At 34.5% G+C, this 16,786-nt stretch overlaps 1 protein-coding gene and 1 long non-coding RNA gene across 2 annotated transcripts in view; both read right to left on the reverse strand.

Moving 5' to 3' along the window:
• LOC307142248 overlaps nt 1-16,786 on the reverse strand; it is a 673,051-nt gene that overhangs the window by 153,874 nt on the left and 502,391 nt on the right. The window lies entirely within an intron of this gene.
• atrnl1a (attractin-like 1a) overlaps nt 1-16,786 on the reverse strand; it is a 351,306-nt gene that overhangs the window by 10,424 nt on the left and 324,096 nt on the right. Inside the window, exon 29 of the mRNA XM_079843147.1 lies at nt 5,753-5,861. Coding sequence (XP_079699273.1) covers nt 5,753-5,861 — 109 coding nt within the window. The remainder of the gene's footprint in view (nt 1-5,752; nt 5,862-16,786) is intronic.

Raw genomic sequence — 16,786 nt, forward strand, 5'->3', positions numbered from 1 at the left:
GGGGTTTACTTTGCCATAATGACCAGATGACTGTGCATTATCCCATATTTATTGTACTCTGATGTGGCTTAGTTACATAGCAGATCTATGTTTGACAGAAATGCTAGCTGTAAAAATGAAATGTGGATTTGAATGACTTTCAGTGTCTATTACTTCTACCTGTTCACTACAGATTGTCCTAGTCACTGGCAGTGAACCTCTTCATCGGAATAAGCAGATGAGATGGATGAAAACTGGGATTGTGTTTTGCAAGTGCTCTGCTGATATGATGTCGGAGAACTGCGGTTGTACTGGCAAGAGAAACAATCTGTTATCTTACAAACAGATGTTCTGCTCTGCTGTTTCAACCTGACTCTCAGTGTGAGACTTGCTACATCACCTGTGTGTGTGCGCTCATGAGGGTTCGGTTATATAGTAAGGAAAAACAGAAGTTACAGGTAGATTGTACATTATCAGTGTGAGCTTGTAAGATAATGCAACAAATTATTTTCACTTAATCAACTTAATTTTGAACAATTCTAATAGTTTAGAATGTCTTTTTTATGTCTTTCAAAATAGTTTCTTATGCTAAGCAAGGCTGCATTTATTTGATCAAACATACAGTAAAACAGATTTGGTGCTCAAGAAACATTTATCAATGTTGAAAACAGTTGTACTACTTAATATTATTTGTAAAAACCATGATACTTTTTTTCAGGATTCTTTGATAGAAAGTTACAAAATAACATAATTTATTTGAAACAGAAATCATTTGTAACATTACAAATGTGTCTACCGTCACTTTTGATCAATTAAATTCATCCTTGCTGAATAGTGTCTTTAAATAAATAATAATAAGAAAATGTATCTGCCTCCAAACTTTTGAATGGTAGTGTCGATAATGTTAACCAGCTAAATGGCTATTTAGGTATTGTTTCAGCAAACTCAATCAAATCCTGCAGGATAAAATCAAGTTTGACTCAGAAATACATCACATAACAAGTAAAATGGGTTGTGAATAGGGTTTCATTTTGATTTTAATCCATAATTTTGGATTGAGTTTGCTTTAAAAGGTGAATTAAAGACTCAAAGAGACCTGTGAGGAGACGCTGACAGTGCAAATGATGAAAGAAAAGAAATACCACTCCGCAGCTCAAAAGCAATGTGACCTCCATGCGACCGTCTGTTATATCAACCACACAAGTAGACTGAGTGTTTGGCTATTCTCTTTGATACTTTATGAAGACCTGCTGTCTGAGATATTGCCCTTGTTAAGAAAGAGACAGAGACGAAAGAGAGAAAAGAAATCTGACTTTTCTCTTTAAAGTGTCAGACTTTAAACACACACACACGCACGCACGCACGCACGCACGCACACACACACACACACACACACACACACACACACACACAGACACAGACACAGACACACACAAACACAAACGCCTGGTTCACTATCTTTGTGGGGATTTTCCATAGACGTAATGGTTTTTATACCGTACATACTGTACATTCTATCCCCCTACACCTACCCATCACAGGAGACATTCTGCATTTTTACATTTTCAAAAAACATAATTTAGTCTGATTTATAAGATGCTTTCCTCATGTGGACCAGCCAAATGTCCCCACAATGTAATATAAACAAACACAAACACACACACACACACACACACACACACACACACACACACACACACACACACACACACACACACACACACACACACACACACACACACACACACACACACACACACACACACACACACACACACACACACACACACACACACACACACACACACACACACACACACACACACACACACATTTAGAATTGGAAAAACCCAACATAATGCCATCAGAATCATTTATAAGAGAGAAGACAAGCAAACAAATGCAGGTTCGGCAAACTTAACATATAGAGGAAAAGAAACACCAAAGGACAAACTCAAGATGCAACACTGCTGCTGGACATGTTCACAAGACTGGGGAAATAAGAGAGTAAGACAGAATGTTGAGGAGCAACTGAATATATTTTGACAACCTATACAAACACACACACACACACGCGCACACACACACACACACACACACACACACACACACACACACACACACACACACACACACACACACACACACACACACACACACACACACACACACACACACACACACACACACACACACACACACACACACACACACACACACACACACACACACACGTATATACAGTATATATATATCAGTGCTGTCAAATCGATTATCACACCCAAAATAATCCAATGTGTGTGCACGGTGTATAATTATATATATATATATATATATATATATATATATATATATATATATATATATATATATATATATATATATGTATATATATATATATATATATATATATATATATATGTATATATATATATATATATATATATATATATATATATATGTATATATATATATATGTATATATGTATATATATATACTGATATATATATATATATATCAGTGCTGTCAAATCGATTATCGCATCCAAAATAATCCAATATGTGTGTGCACGGTGTATAACTATTACTATATATATATATATAAAAAACATAAACAGTCAAGCTGGCTTTTTTGTATATGGATTGTTCTTCAGACACAAATTGTTTGAGCTCCACAGATCAGATTTGATCTAGCATGACCCTACCCTGTCCTCTCCTTCAGTCTTTTTCAGATGAAAGCAAAAGAATAAAGTAAGACAACTATTCACACCCAATGCCTTCTATATTGACATCTCTCCTTACTTCACCCTTCATCTGCAACTGAAAAAAATAAGAAATATCACACTTGAGAAAGCACTGGCTAGCCAGTACACACACACACACACCCACACACACAGACACACACAGACACACACACACACACACACACACACACACACACACACACACACACACACACACACACACACACACACACACACACACACACACACACACACACACACACACACACACACACACACACACACACACACACACACACACACACACACACACACACACACCATCAAAATGAAAATATATTTTCATAAAAATACATATAAAAAAGAAAAATATTTAATATTTTCACATTAAATATCAGGGAGGAACAAAACACACCAAGGTATTTATCCGACAAAAATTGTTTGGCAACAGGTTTTAATTTAAAAAAAAATGCATAATCTGTTATTAATACTTTGTTGGTTCTCTCTTGTTTTTGCATGTGCCAAAAATGATGTCTGCACAATTTGGCATGTTTCATTGCATTATCACAAATAATGCCACACTGCACAATTTTAGGCCCGATTTTCACACGCAGACAGGTTTTGCAGAATCAGACAAATGCCGAAATCATAGGCAAATCATTGCTCAATCACGCAGTGTAAATTATCAAAGACACGCCCGTGAGACATTTGGCATGCTAAATATCTGGACCTATCTGCGATTCAAAATCCTGCTGTGTGAAATGTGTTCTAAATGAAAATGACATCGGCGATGACCTACAGCCAATGAGAGAGCAAAATACAGGGTAGCGGGAAGTTCGGGGAGGAGTTATAGACCAGAATATCAGTATTTTAATAGATGTATAATTACAATTATATCACATAGAAACAAAGCACAAACATTTGCTCGACCAACTCTCTCTGCAGAACACAATCCTTGCTCCCCGCGTCTCCCCGGCCATTTCCTCCTCTACTGACCTACAACAAGTTCTAGAAATCTCCTCACTTTGCACTGACAAGTAAGACAGCCCTTCGTTTTTCATATTAAAGAAGAGGTATTTCATTTTTGCACCACTAGCAGTGACAAATGGAACTGCTATCAGAAGCCTACGCTTTTTTTTTTTCACCTGCCGTTCAATTTAAGTTTAGGTACCTTCTGACCTCCCCACATACCCATTGTTGTCAATTCATCTCGATGTTCTGAAGTTTTTTTGGCCATTTCCCATCTTTGAGTAGTTCATGAATGCAACGGGCCAACGTTGCCACCTCATACCCCCAATTAGCACAACAATTTCAGGCACATATGACATGCATGGTTATTACATTTGGGCTGCATCCAGTCCACACAGATGGGAATGTTTGAAACTTTTTCAATCATTGTTTTCATCAATCATTATTATTTTCCCAATTCTGTTGGGTGCCGCTAGCGGTGCAGCAATGACACACTTCCTCTTTAAGAAAATAATACTTCAGTAGACCTTCAGGCAACCACAATTCTGCCTTAACACTGATCAAATATTGAACATAAACACTCTTTTGATCTAAGGCTTGTTTACATGCTCTCCATTATCTACGAGTGGCATTACCACACGCTGCAGGCCGAATCAGTCGAAATTTTAGTGTAATTCAAGGTGAAATGTTGTTGAATATTTTATGATTCACTCTTGCTATATGTGTCTGTGAAATACAAAGGCATCCAGCATCTCACCAAAACCATCTCCAAAAACCTGTCATATGCCTTGAGGCCAAATACGCCTTTTCAGTCTTTATCACAAACAGCAGCACAGGAGCCTACAGATTCACGTGTGCCAGTGTTCATTAAATCAAAGAGCAGGTATTAGGCCCTCGCAGACCGAGCGTGAGTTACTGTGCTGGAATAAGGGGGCTGGCTTAAGGGATAAAGGCATACATTTACTCAGTGTGTTGGAGTATTTGGATTTGATTTTCTTCGGGGATAACATCATCCCAGTCAGATTTATTCCTCTGATCAGTCAGCACTATTGGACACCCAACATGCATTTTATCTCTTGTTTTCACCTCATCTTTGATCCTTTATTCCCCTCTTTCTCCTTTTTTCCCACCCCTCCCATTCTTTATCTTTCTTTGTTCTGTCTTTCAATGAGGTGCAGTGGTGTCAGTGTCATATTGCAGTCAGAAGATGTTGCTGGCTTGCAATGTGCCGCAAGTGTTGTCCCTCTAAACCGCTACTTCCTGCTGCAGTACCATTTACAGCAGCTCATTCATCACGGTTACATGATGAACACAACCACACCACAGAGACAAAGAAACTGGGTATGAGAACAGACACACACACACAAAAATCAATTAATGAGAATGAACAAGAGAAAGGACAGGAGGAGAAAAATATGAGATGAAGACAGCCAGAATCCAAAGGGTCAGTGTTTGGCTCGTTAAATGAGAATGAAAAAGAGAAAGGACAGGAAGAGAAAAAAATATGAGATGTACACAGCCAGAATCTAAAGGGTCAGTGTTTGGCTGGTTCGCCTCATTAGTCCCTGCTGGTAGATGCCATAATTACACCATCTGGCTACTCAGAGCATCTTACAATTAGTGCTTACTTTTACGACTATTCTTTTATTTATTTACCTTTTAATCTAGTTTAAAAAAATGTAACGCTGAAACTCCGCCCACATTCCTCATTAATCTGCATTGGTGGTTCAGTGGTACTATTATTGCCTGCCAGAGAGATTTTTGCTATAGCAAAAAAGTATATAAATATGTAAATAAACCAAATCAAAATTAGTAACAAGTACATAGCTGCATGTTAAGCTGAAACTCTGCCCACATTCCTCTGCCAGGGTTTGATTGCCGTGCTATGCACATATGAACGTTTTTATAGAGATTTTTTTCCTAGTGTAAAACATGTAAATAAACCTACCAAATATAAATGATTAACAAGTACACAACTGCATGCTAAAGTTGCATGTGGAAGATTTGTTGCAACTTCATCTACAGCAAAGCTAAGATGTTAAATGAATGTTGAATCTCACCACACTGGCCGGGGGGAGGCACTCCAGAAGATGCCCGTGGAAGACTCATCAGTAATGTTTGCACAGCAGCACAATTCCCAGAACATGGCTCCACAGCTATGGGACCAGCCTGAGAAAAAAAGAAGAGTGATTAACTCACTGCAAGACAGATATGGAGTTTTCTGCAACAAAATCTACTAATACACAAGTATAAGAATGATGCAAACCTTTCTTAATTTTACTAATGGTGAACAGACCTTCAAACTTCAGGGGGAAAAACAAAAATATTTTGAGTATCAGAGTGCCTTATACTGATGAGATCTGCATTTATTTTCAGATGCCACCATTTCAGAGACCCCACTATACTGTATGTACTCTATATAATACCGTTCAAATTTCAGTATGATTTTTTGTTGTTGTCGATGAAAGAAATAAAAAATGTATTCAAGTAAATTGATAAAAAGTAAGAGTAAATACATTTGCAATGTTTCAAAATATTTATATTGTAAATAAATGCTGTTCTTTTGAAATTCATATCCAATAATAAATCCTGCAAAAATTAAGTTTCCACAAAAATACTGTTTCTTCAGCACCAAATCAGCATATTAGAATGATTCCTGGGGATCATGTGACACTAAAGACGAGTAATGATGTTGAAAATTCAGCTTTGCCATTGCAGGAAGAAAAAATAAATAAATAAGGAAAAAAAACATACATATCAAAATATAACTTTAGTGAGCAAAAGAGATTTCTCTCAAAAACAGTAGTGTGTGTACCTGATCACAGCACTTGAGACTGACCATAATAACATTACTTTTATGCCTCCAATTAAGACAATTCACAAATGTTAAAGCCTGCATTTAAGGTAATTTATGCTTCAGTCAAGCCTTTCCAGCCTTTTCTTCAAAAAGGCAAAAGTGTCTTGTTCAAGGATACACCACAGGTTTTCCTTAATAGCTTCTGTTTTAAAAAGTAAAAGAGTATCGGAAAATGGTCTTGCTCTTTTCACCATTTCACACTCCTTCTATAAAGACACCTGAAAGAACAGGCCATGAACTGCACTTCACTCAAAATGCCACTGAATGACAATAAAATTGCCATCAGTAATAGTCTGATGCAAAACTTGGTAGACAAAATGTGATCTCAAATTGATGCTATTACGCATCTTCTGAATGAGTACAGAATCTCCTGATCAAAACACAGATGAAAAAAAACAAGCGATCGTATGTAAGCAGATGCATATGTAAAAAAATAACGTGATCAACATTAAACATCATATAAATCAAAACTATCTAATGTTACTGAATGAAATGTCGACCTAGGACAAGCTATAGGACTGTGCAAGCATTAGGGGTGTTGATGGACTCAATCTACTTCATCTGTATTTGATCATCGCTCTGAATCTGATCTGGATGTAGTGTTTGACAAAAATGTGATTTTCTCAGCTTTTGTTCAAAATGTAGCTTTTTTTTATGAAACTTACCCATATTAAAGTGTTTAAATATTTTTAAAAAGAATGGATGAAGCTAGAATAATGCTCTTTCTTTTGGTATATTGCATGCTCAGATATTCATGCAACAAAATATTCTATGGGCCATTACATTTTTGTGAAAATGATCAAAAACCCTGGCGGTGGCTGGCAATTTTATCTTTAAAATGCTGGCGGGGAAAGAGTTAAACTACACAATCATGGAAAGTTATAAAAATGTGTCTTGCTAACTGCTAATGACAGGTTAGGTACAAATAGCAAGTTCAAAAGGCTGAAACATCGAAAGGTGCGACAGATAAAGTCCGGTACTGTCACACACCTGTACTGTCACACAGGAGGGAAAAAATGTCACACAAGAGGACAAGGTCTCTTTAAAATGCATTTAAAATAATTAAATAAGATTTGTTCAACTTATTTTTAATCTTTTTCTGAACATTTTCAGTTTTTTTAAATGCAATAATTACATTTTCTTTTTTAAAAATCTGATGTTTTGCAGAACATTTTTACTGTTATTAAGTGTCATGAAAATATAATGTGATATTCTTTGTTTTTGAGACAGAAAGAATTGAGGGAGAGAAATGAGTGGGAGGGAGCGGACATAGAAAAATGAACAGGGGTTCACGCAGAAGGGAGGAGATCCTAAGAGAACAACGCTAAGTAAATAGAATCTAAATTATGCCTCAAAACAAGCAGCCATATACTTAAAAAAATTAGATTTTTAAAAACATGGTTGATAATTTGACAAATTGGCAGATTAAAATGGCATAATTTTCTGCAGTTTTCAAAGGATGACAGCAAAGATGGTCTCGTATTTATTGAAAATTTCCAACAAGTCATGGGGAACAATAATGTTATTCATAATTTCATTTTAAATAAATAGCACTATATGAAAATAAGAGTCTAACAATGAACATAAATCTCTCTCATGCTATTTGTATATTATTAAGAGTTTTTTTCTTAATGTTTGGTATGTCACACCATAGGATACATTTACAGTACAGTTCAGTAAATTGATAAAGTTAGCGACCCCTTATATTTTTTCAAACATCAGACTTCACACTGCATAAATATATGTATTATTTCTTCAAAAATGGTGTTTTACAAAAAACAATTTTTTTACTGCCTATATGTCAACTACCCATATAACAAACACAACTGTTTAGAATGCATGTGGTGAGCTGATGGCTATAAACATTAATTTATTAAATATGAGAATATTTATAACAAGATACTGTATCTTCACAGACATCATATAAAAATAAACTCAGAATGAGCATCTCAGCCTCATTGTCTAATTTCATGAGACATACGATAATCGAGGATAATCAATTTGTTATACCAGTAGTCCAACAGAATGAGAAGTCCTTCTTATTTTCCATCATACCCAAGACTATTGGTGACCGTATGATGGTCAATGAACAATAATTATGGATTCAAAGCAGTATGTGGGTGATACGTAGGCACCACACATTTCCCGACACACATTACAGCCCACCTATAACCAAAAACTATTTGTTTTCTTTCACAAAATTTACACCTGTCACAGATGATGAACTATGAACTATGTTTGAGTTGAGCCACCAATGTTCAAACAGTATAGTCCAATATCCCTCGATTCTCACTCTTGGTTCTTTGACAATTTAAAACTAGGCTTTTTTTTCCATTATGCGACGTGGCAAAGAGTTAATTCATTTCTGTTTAAACCCACAACAAAAGAATGTCAGAATCCCATCATCTGTTTAGGTGACATAAATTCGATAGTTAAATAAGGGCTTATGATTGATTGAGTGTAAAGGAGGGCAGTCCAATCCCTAAACTACACAGAAAAGCACCAGCAGGTGGTGAAAGTGGATTTCTCCTTCATTTGCATTTTAAGGGCTGTTTATGGTGCATAAACAAAATGGGCAGAGCTTTAAAAATTAATGCATTCAGTTGGCCCACTGCTGGGTGTTTGTTTATTATAGAAGATCCGTTATGCACATTAAAAGTGTGTTTGAATGACAGGAACTTTAACATAGGACAGGATTCTTTATGCTTCAGTTGTGTGTTATTTCTCTATTATGGGTTCAAAACGTTATGTTTAACACCACCCTACAGCTATTTGGAACTAAAGAGTTTAGTGTAAATGTAGTAAAACAACTATTTTCTATGCCACAGTCTTCCAAATCAAATTAATTCTGTATGTATTCTTATGCAGACAATTGCAGCTTTCTAGTAAGTACAAATTGGTACAAAGTAAGTACAAAGTAAATTAATTGAAGACAAAAGGAAGCATACTATGAGAGCATTACCACTATTGTTCTAATGGGTCTGAAGGTCACGGCTAAGGGTGAGCTGTTGTATTGAACGCCTCTGACTGCATGCACAGCCTTGGCTGTGGCCTCAGACTCTCTGACTATAGAGAGGTGTACAATGACCGCAGGGGTCAAAGAGGAGTACAATGTTTACTTACATCTTGTCTGAGGTATTCAGAGATAGAGATACTTCAGTTCAGTAGTTGCCAGCTAAAGCTCTTAACCTTTGATCTCTAATCAATGTCTGCTGTGTGAATGGACAACGAAGTAGTACACAATTGCAAAAGTTCTGCAGAGTATCTTTTCTTTTCTTTTTCCTTTATTTTCTTTTTAATGTCTTTTTATCACATCTGCCTATTTTCTGTTTCTCCTTCTTAAAAACTCATATCATTTGACTAAGCACAAATTCTCTTGTCCCCTTTCTCCTTTTCCTCTGACAGATGTGGCTAATAGGTTTAAGTGCTGAAGCGTACAGACTAATTATAGGTTGTGCTACCTATGTTTGTGTTAGGTTTCAGAGATGATGAATTCATCAACTTGGAGGAAATAGGTTCCATTTAATCCTCAATCCTTCATACATCAGTTTCCAAATGAACCCGCCACTGAGCGCGCCTTGGGAACAGATGTTGAAATACAATGGCCATTAACTTTGCACTCAGCAATATGTTCCTTCTTATGGAGAAAAAAGGGGGGAAAGTGTTTGACAATGTATAAACATTATGTCACCTAATTATGACATACAGTAATGTCATTTATGCAAATGGATGAAACTACAAAGAGTTTACTTTGACGTCTATCTAAAGTATTGGACCACATACACACATACATTCTAGGAAACATAATATGATAATAATATAACAATGAATTATACACTCCACATTTCCTTATTTGTGCATACGTTGGACGGAATGAATGCTGATATCTCGTATAGTTTTGTCTATAAAAATAATAATAAGACAAGACGACAAGCAAAACAAAGCACCTTGTTAATCTGACTTTTTGTTAATTAACAACTGCAACAAGTGACAAGCAACTGGATATTTTGTCAAATCTCATTGTGAAATCTCACTTGTTCCACATTAAACATTAATTATCTTTAGATTGACTCTGACATTGATTTTGTAATGCTTGCTGCAACATTCATTATGAACTGCTTTTTACTGGTAACTGGTTAGGACAGAGTAGGACACAACTAAAAATTTATAAATGTTATTACATTAGAAACAATGTTGGTAACACTTTACAATAAGGTCTCATTTGTCAACATTGGTTAATGTATTATTAACTAACATGAACTAACAATGAGCAATGCATTTGTTACTGTATTTATTCATCTTTGTTAATGTTAGTTATTGTTTTTCATGTTAGTTCACAGGGCATAAACTAATGTTAACAAATACAACCTTTGATTTTAATAACGTATTAGTAAATGTTGCAATTAACATTAACTTGTTACAATCAGGTTCTAGGGAGATGAAGACGGAGACGAAGTCGATGAAGACAACTCAGGGTTTTAATAATAAGTCTCAAAATACAGCAAACATGTGAAACAGTGTGCTCGTGCACAGACAATACCAGACAATGAACTGAAGACGAACTAGAACTAAATACACAGATGACGAACATCAGGTGACACTCAAATGACAAACAGCTGATGACAATTAGTGTCCATGGTGACTGAAGATGGCGGGAAGACATGTGACAGATGAGACCAAACTGAATGTCCATGAAAACAAAACCAAACAGAACATAACTGTGACATTACTAAGATTAATAAATGCTGTAGAAATATTGTTCATTCTTAGTTCATGTTAACTAAAGTAGTTAACTAATGAAACCTTATTGTAAAGTGTTACCACAATATCAAACCAAGTGACCAACAAATAGAGCAAACAAAAGATTTCAGAACTAACGTCACTCTTCTGAGTCATATTTGCAATTATTTTTATGCACAGGTTATAAAGTTATGTTTGATGGATGTGATTAGTACAGTAAGTTTTCAAATTCACACAGGTGGTTCATCACATTAACTATGAAAACAACTAACGTTCGACAACCGGAAAATGTCTGTGCATTTTGATCAAATTTATTTTATAATTTTACCAACCTAGCCTTCTTTTTGAGAAATGTTTGCTTGAAAGTGACTTAAAAAAAAAAAAAAGCCACTTGGTTTTATATTTGTCATTTAATGCAACAACATTAGAGGTGCACAGATACTAAATGTATCTGCTGATACTGATAGTTACAGGAACAAAATCTAAACTATACAGGGAACCCTATAACTTGTATTAAAGAGGAAGAGATCCCGTGCTCCACATTGCTGCTTGAGCTGCAACGTCACATTTTTATTGTTTTAATTTTATGACAAAATGGACAACATTTCTCATCAGAAGTGCAAAGCTCTTCGCGATTGTTGGATGGGAGACATGCTACAAATGATGTTTGGTATGATCAAAGATGCAGATCTGGCAACCCTTGAACTACAGGTGATTCATAAGGTCAAATATACCCTTCTTTAACGTCACAGTTTTGTAGTTTTCTTTTACTGTTAATGCGTTATTTTCGAGACATTTTCCCCCCACAATAGTGTGCATTGAAGGCTGCAGTCTGAGATTTTTCTGCCCCCTTTTGATTGACGGGATATAATCTGTCCTGATCATCGGCTGTTTAAAAGCCTGATGGCTGATAGTGAAAATAATTGCTTTTACAGGCCTATTCAGATTATTTGCCAATACATCGGTGTGTCCCTAATCAACAATCCTACATTTTAAAGGTGAATTTAAGCTGGGGACACACTTAACGACTAGCTGAAACATTCTATGACTAAATTGAACACACTTAAAGACTGTTTCCATTGGCTGGAGCAGATTTATTTATTTATTTATTTATTTATTGGTCAACAAGCAAAATTCCATTTGCAAGCATTTTACACAGGAAAACATGAAACATACAGGTGCATACATACAATTATGTATATACAAGCACCCATAAAATTAAAAAGTAGAATTAAATAAAATAAACAAAATAATAATGTTTACATTCTTATTGACCAAAGGTGTAGGCTGAAGCTAAAGCTTATATTATGCCTACCCTTAACTCCACACAAGCAGCACTAATTAACACTCATTTAATATGACAATTATAGGATTTTCTCAATGTGTATTTTATTAATTATTATTATTACCACCATTATCACTACCAACACTGTCATCATTACCATCATTACTACTACTATTATTAACATCACTATTCAGTATATCTTTTCATTACCAATCTTTTATAAAGTATTTTAAACTGTATTAATGAATTAACCTTTTTTAATTCATCAGGGAAACTATTCCAAAGCTGAACACCTTTATTTGATGGGCAGTTTCTTCTTAAATTAGTTCTACAATATGGTATATCAAACATATATGTCCCTCTAAGATCGTAATTACTATCTCTCAAGCTAAACATAGCTTGCAAGGAATGAGGGAGGGATTGTTGTCTTGCCTTATACACAAGTTTAGTAGTGTACAAATCTACCAAGTCGTAGAATTTTAATGTTTTCAACTGGATAAACAAGGAATTCGTTGGAGTATTAAATGGGGAATGTGTAATTATTCTGATGGCCTTCTTTTGTAGTAGAAAAACTGGAGTAGTTCTAGATTTATATGTATTTCCCCAGATTTCTATTCCATATGTTAAATATGGAGTGATGAGAGTACTGTACAATATATATAATGCACTTTTGTTCAAAATATATTGCAATTTATATAAAATTGCAATTGTTTTTGATATTTTCTTTTGAACATTTTGTATATGGTATTTCCATGCCATTTTATGATCTATAATCACTCCTAAGAACTTAATGTAATTAACTCTTTCTAGTATATTATTATCAATTTTAATTTTAATATCATTATCTATCATTTTATTACCAAATACCATGAATTTTGTTTTAGATAAATTCAGAGATAATTTATTTGAGTCGAACCAGCTCTTTAGTTTGCACAGTTCTCTCTCCACTACCATTACTAACTCTTCCAGATTTTGACCTGAGCAATAAACATTGGTGTCGTCAGCAAACAAGACATAATTGAATACATCAGACACCTTACAAATCTCATTAATATAAAGCAAAAATAACTTAGGTCCCAACACCGAACCTTGCGGAACTCCACAACTTATTCGCTGCAAATTAGACTCTACACCATTTATATGTACATACTGAAACCTATCTGTTAAGTAATTTTCAACCCAAGAATGTGCTATCCCCCTGAAACCATACTTTTGCAATTTACGTAATAAGATATTGTGATCTATTGTATCGAAGGCCTTCTGTAAATCTAAAAAAATTCCAACTGTGTACTGTTTTTTATTCATTGCTTGTGTAATATTTTCAACTAAATTAACAACTGCCATTGTTGTAGACCTCTGTGCTCTAAAACCAAATTGTTGTTCTGTTAAAATATTATTTAATTCTATATAATTATCCAGCCTTTTAACAAATAACTTTTCTAATATTTTGGAAAATTGAGAAAGCAAAGAAATGGGTCTATAATTAGAAAACAAATGCTTGTCTCCATCTTTGTGTAGCGGGAGAACTTTGGCTATTTTCATTTCATTAGGAAAGATACCAGTTTTGAATGACTGGTTGCAAATGAAAGTAAAAGGCTGAACAATATTATGCATTATTTTCTTAACTATACACATGTCCAACCCATTTTTATCTACCGATTTTTTTCCTTTGCAACATCCCACAATTTTTAATATTTCGCTTTCGTTGGTTGGACATAAAAAAAATGAGTTTGAGCTCTTATGGATAGAATCGATGTTTATGGATTTATTTTGTGGATGCACCATTTTATTTGCTAAATTAGAACCAATTTTAACAAAATAATCATTAAACTCATTTACAATTTCATTAATATTTTTTATAATTCTATTATCTTTAAGAAAATGATTTGGATACTCCCCCTTATATTTTCTTTTATGTATTACACTATTTAGCACTTTCCATGTTCCTTGTATATTTTCTTTATGTTCTATCAATAATTTGGTATAATATTCTTTTTTACTGTTTCTAATTATGTTTACCAATTTATTCTTATATTCTTTATATTTATTTTCATCATCTATTGTTCTAAATTTCAAAAATTTTCTATACAATATATTTTTCTTCTTACATGCTTTTATAATGCCTTTAGTAAACCAAGGTTTCTGTATTTTATGATTAACTTTAATTACTTTAAGTGGACAGCATTTATCATAGATCTTTAATATTTTTTCCAGAAAAATACCATAAGCCTCATTTGGGTTTTCATAACTATTGACCTCATCCCAATTTTGCCTACTCAGTTCCTCTTTAAATATTTCTATTGCTTCTGGTGTTCTGTGTCTCACAATTCTGGATTCATATGTTGGCCTAGAATTTACTTTAAATACATTTTGGAAAACTGCAAAAACAGGTAGATGGTCACTAATGTCAGTTATTAAGAGCCCTGCTTCTACTTGATCCATTTCGTTAGTGAAAATATTATCTATTAATGTTGCTGATGATGCTGTTATCCTACTTGGTTTTACTATTACTGGAAATAATGTAATATTATAGAAGGTGTTAATAAAATCTGTGGTCCCTCTATGTTCTCCCGGATTAAGCAGGTCAACATTAAAGTCCCCACAGACAATATAGGTCTTGTTTCCACTTTGCCTTTGATACAAATCTGATATAAATTCATTGAAGGTTTCAAGTGGTGAACCAGGAGTCCTATATGTACAACTAACAGTAACATTTTTCCGTTTTTCAATTTTAACTTCAACAGTCACACATTCTAAGACCTTATCAATTGTTGTTGACATGTCATTCACTAGATTGCATTGTAAATTTGAATCCACATAAATAGCAACTCCACCTCCTTTTTTGTCTTCCCTATTTATTACAAACAATTCATATCCATCTAGCTCTACATCTAATACCTTATCCTTATCTAGCCATGTTTCAGAAACCGCTACTATACTAAACTTTGGAAAACTATTTAAATAGTCTTTAATTTTAGCAAAATTTTTCCCTAGACTTCTACTATTGAAGTGTATCACAGATAAAGATTGCTTCATATTGATTTTACTATTAAATTGTTCTTCTGTATAATACTGACAATTTGGTTCATTATAAAGATAGATTTCTGGGTCAATTTCTCTCTCAATGTCATACTTGTTGGGTCTGATAAATTTAAAATTATTAAAATTATTCAAGTCAAATAATTTGTTGGATGTGTCAGATAAGTCTATGTTATCAGCTTCATAAATACCTAAATTAGAAATTAGGTTTATATCATTTTCAGGACCTGTACAACTCATTACTGATAATCAAACTTAATCCTTCCCTTCCCAAAATAATGAACATAAGAAAATAGATAAATAACATGTCTACAAACAAAAAAATAAAAATAAAAAACAAAACCAGGTAAATAAGCATTATGCTGATAAATATCCAATACATTTAAGCTATATGATGAGAATTGATCCTTAGTCTTTAAGTCATTAAACAGACTATTTTTAACAAAAATCTTATATCCAAGTTTACAGGTCTTTCTTTTAACACAAAAAGCATTCTTACTAGAGGAAATCAACTTGACATTAATTAAAGTACGCTTAATATAACTAAATTTGTTTAGCAATGTCCCCATAATATTCATTAGAACTTTTCCAGATCGATGATTTCCTTTACCGTGATCACTCTTGCTTCTTCTGGCGTTCCATTCAATCGAATCATCACACGGCCATTTCTACTCCACGTTGCTTGTATCTTATTTTGCTTCCATAAACTCCGCGCTTGTCTCGCAATATCGGCGTTCTTTTTGGTAAGGTGTTCATTGATGTACACCCCAGTCCCTTTAAGCTTCCGGGCCTGTCGCAGTAGCTCAATTTTATTTCTTCTGCTCACAAAACGAACTATTATTGCTGGTTTGGAAATGCGATTCTTTCTAGGAAGTACGTGACAGGCAGATATATCCTCCGTTTTAACACTGATGCTCTTGCTTGCAAGGTATGTTACAACCTGCCGCTCGAGATTTGAGTCAGAGAGGAGCACAAACCTAAAGTCTGAGTCAGTCCACTACACAACACACTTAAGGATTGGTAAGTCTTGGCGGGACATTTTGCAGAGCTCAACTGAGCGAGATCTTGTAATGAATCAAACATGGATGTCAACAGGAAGCTGATACTACTTATTTGCAGTACAATTTGTGCAGGAAACCCCCCCCCCCCTGCCGACAACACGGGTAGTTTTAT

The sequence above is a fragment of the Gobio gobio genome (genome assembly GCF_949357685.1).
Source record: "Gobio gobio genome assembly, chromosome: 18".
Taxonomy (NCBI): Eukaryota; Metazoa; Chordata; class Actinopteri; order Cypriniformes; family Gobionidae; genus Gobio; species Gobio gobio.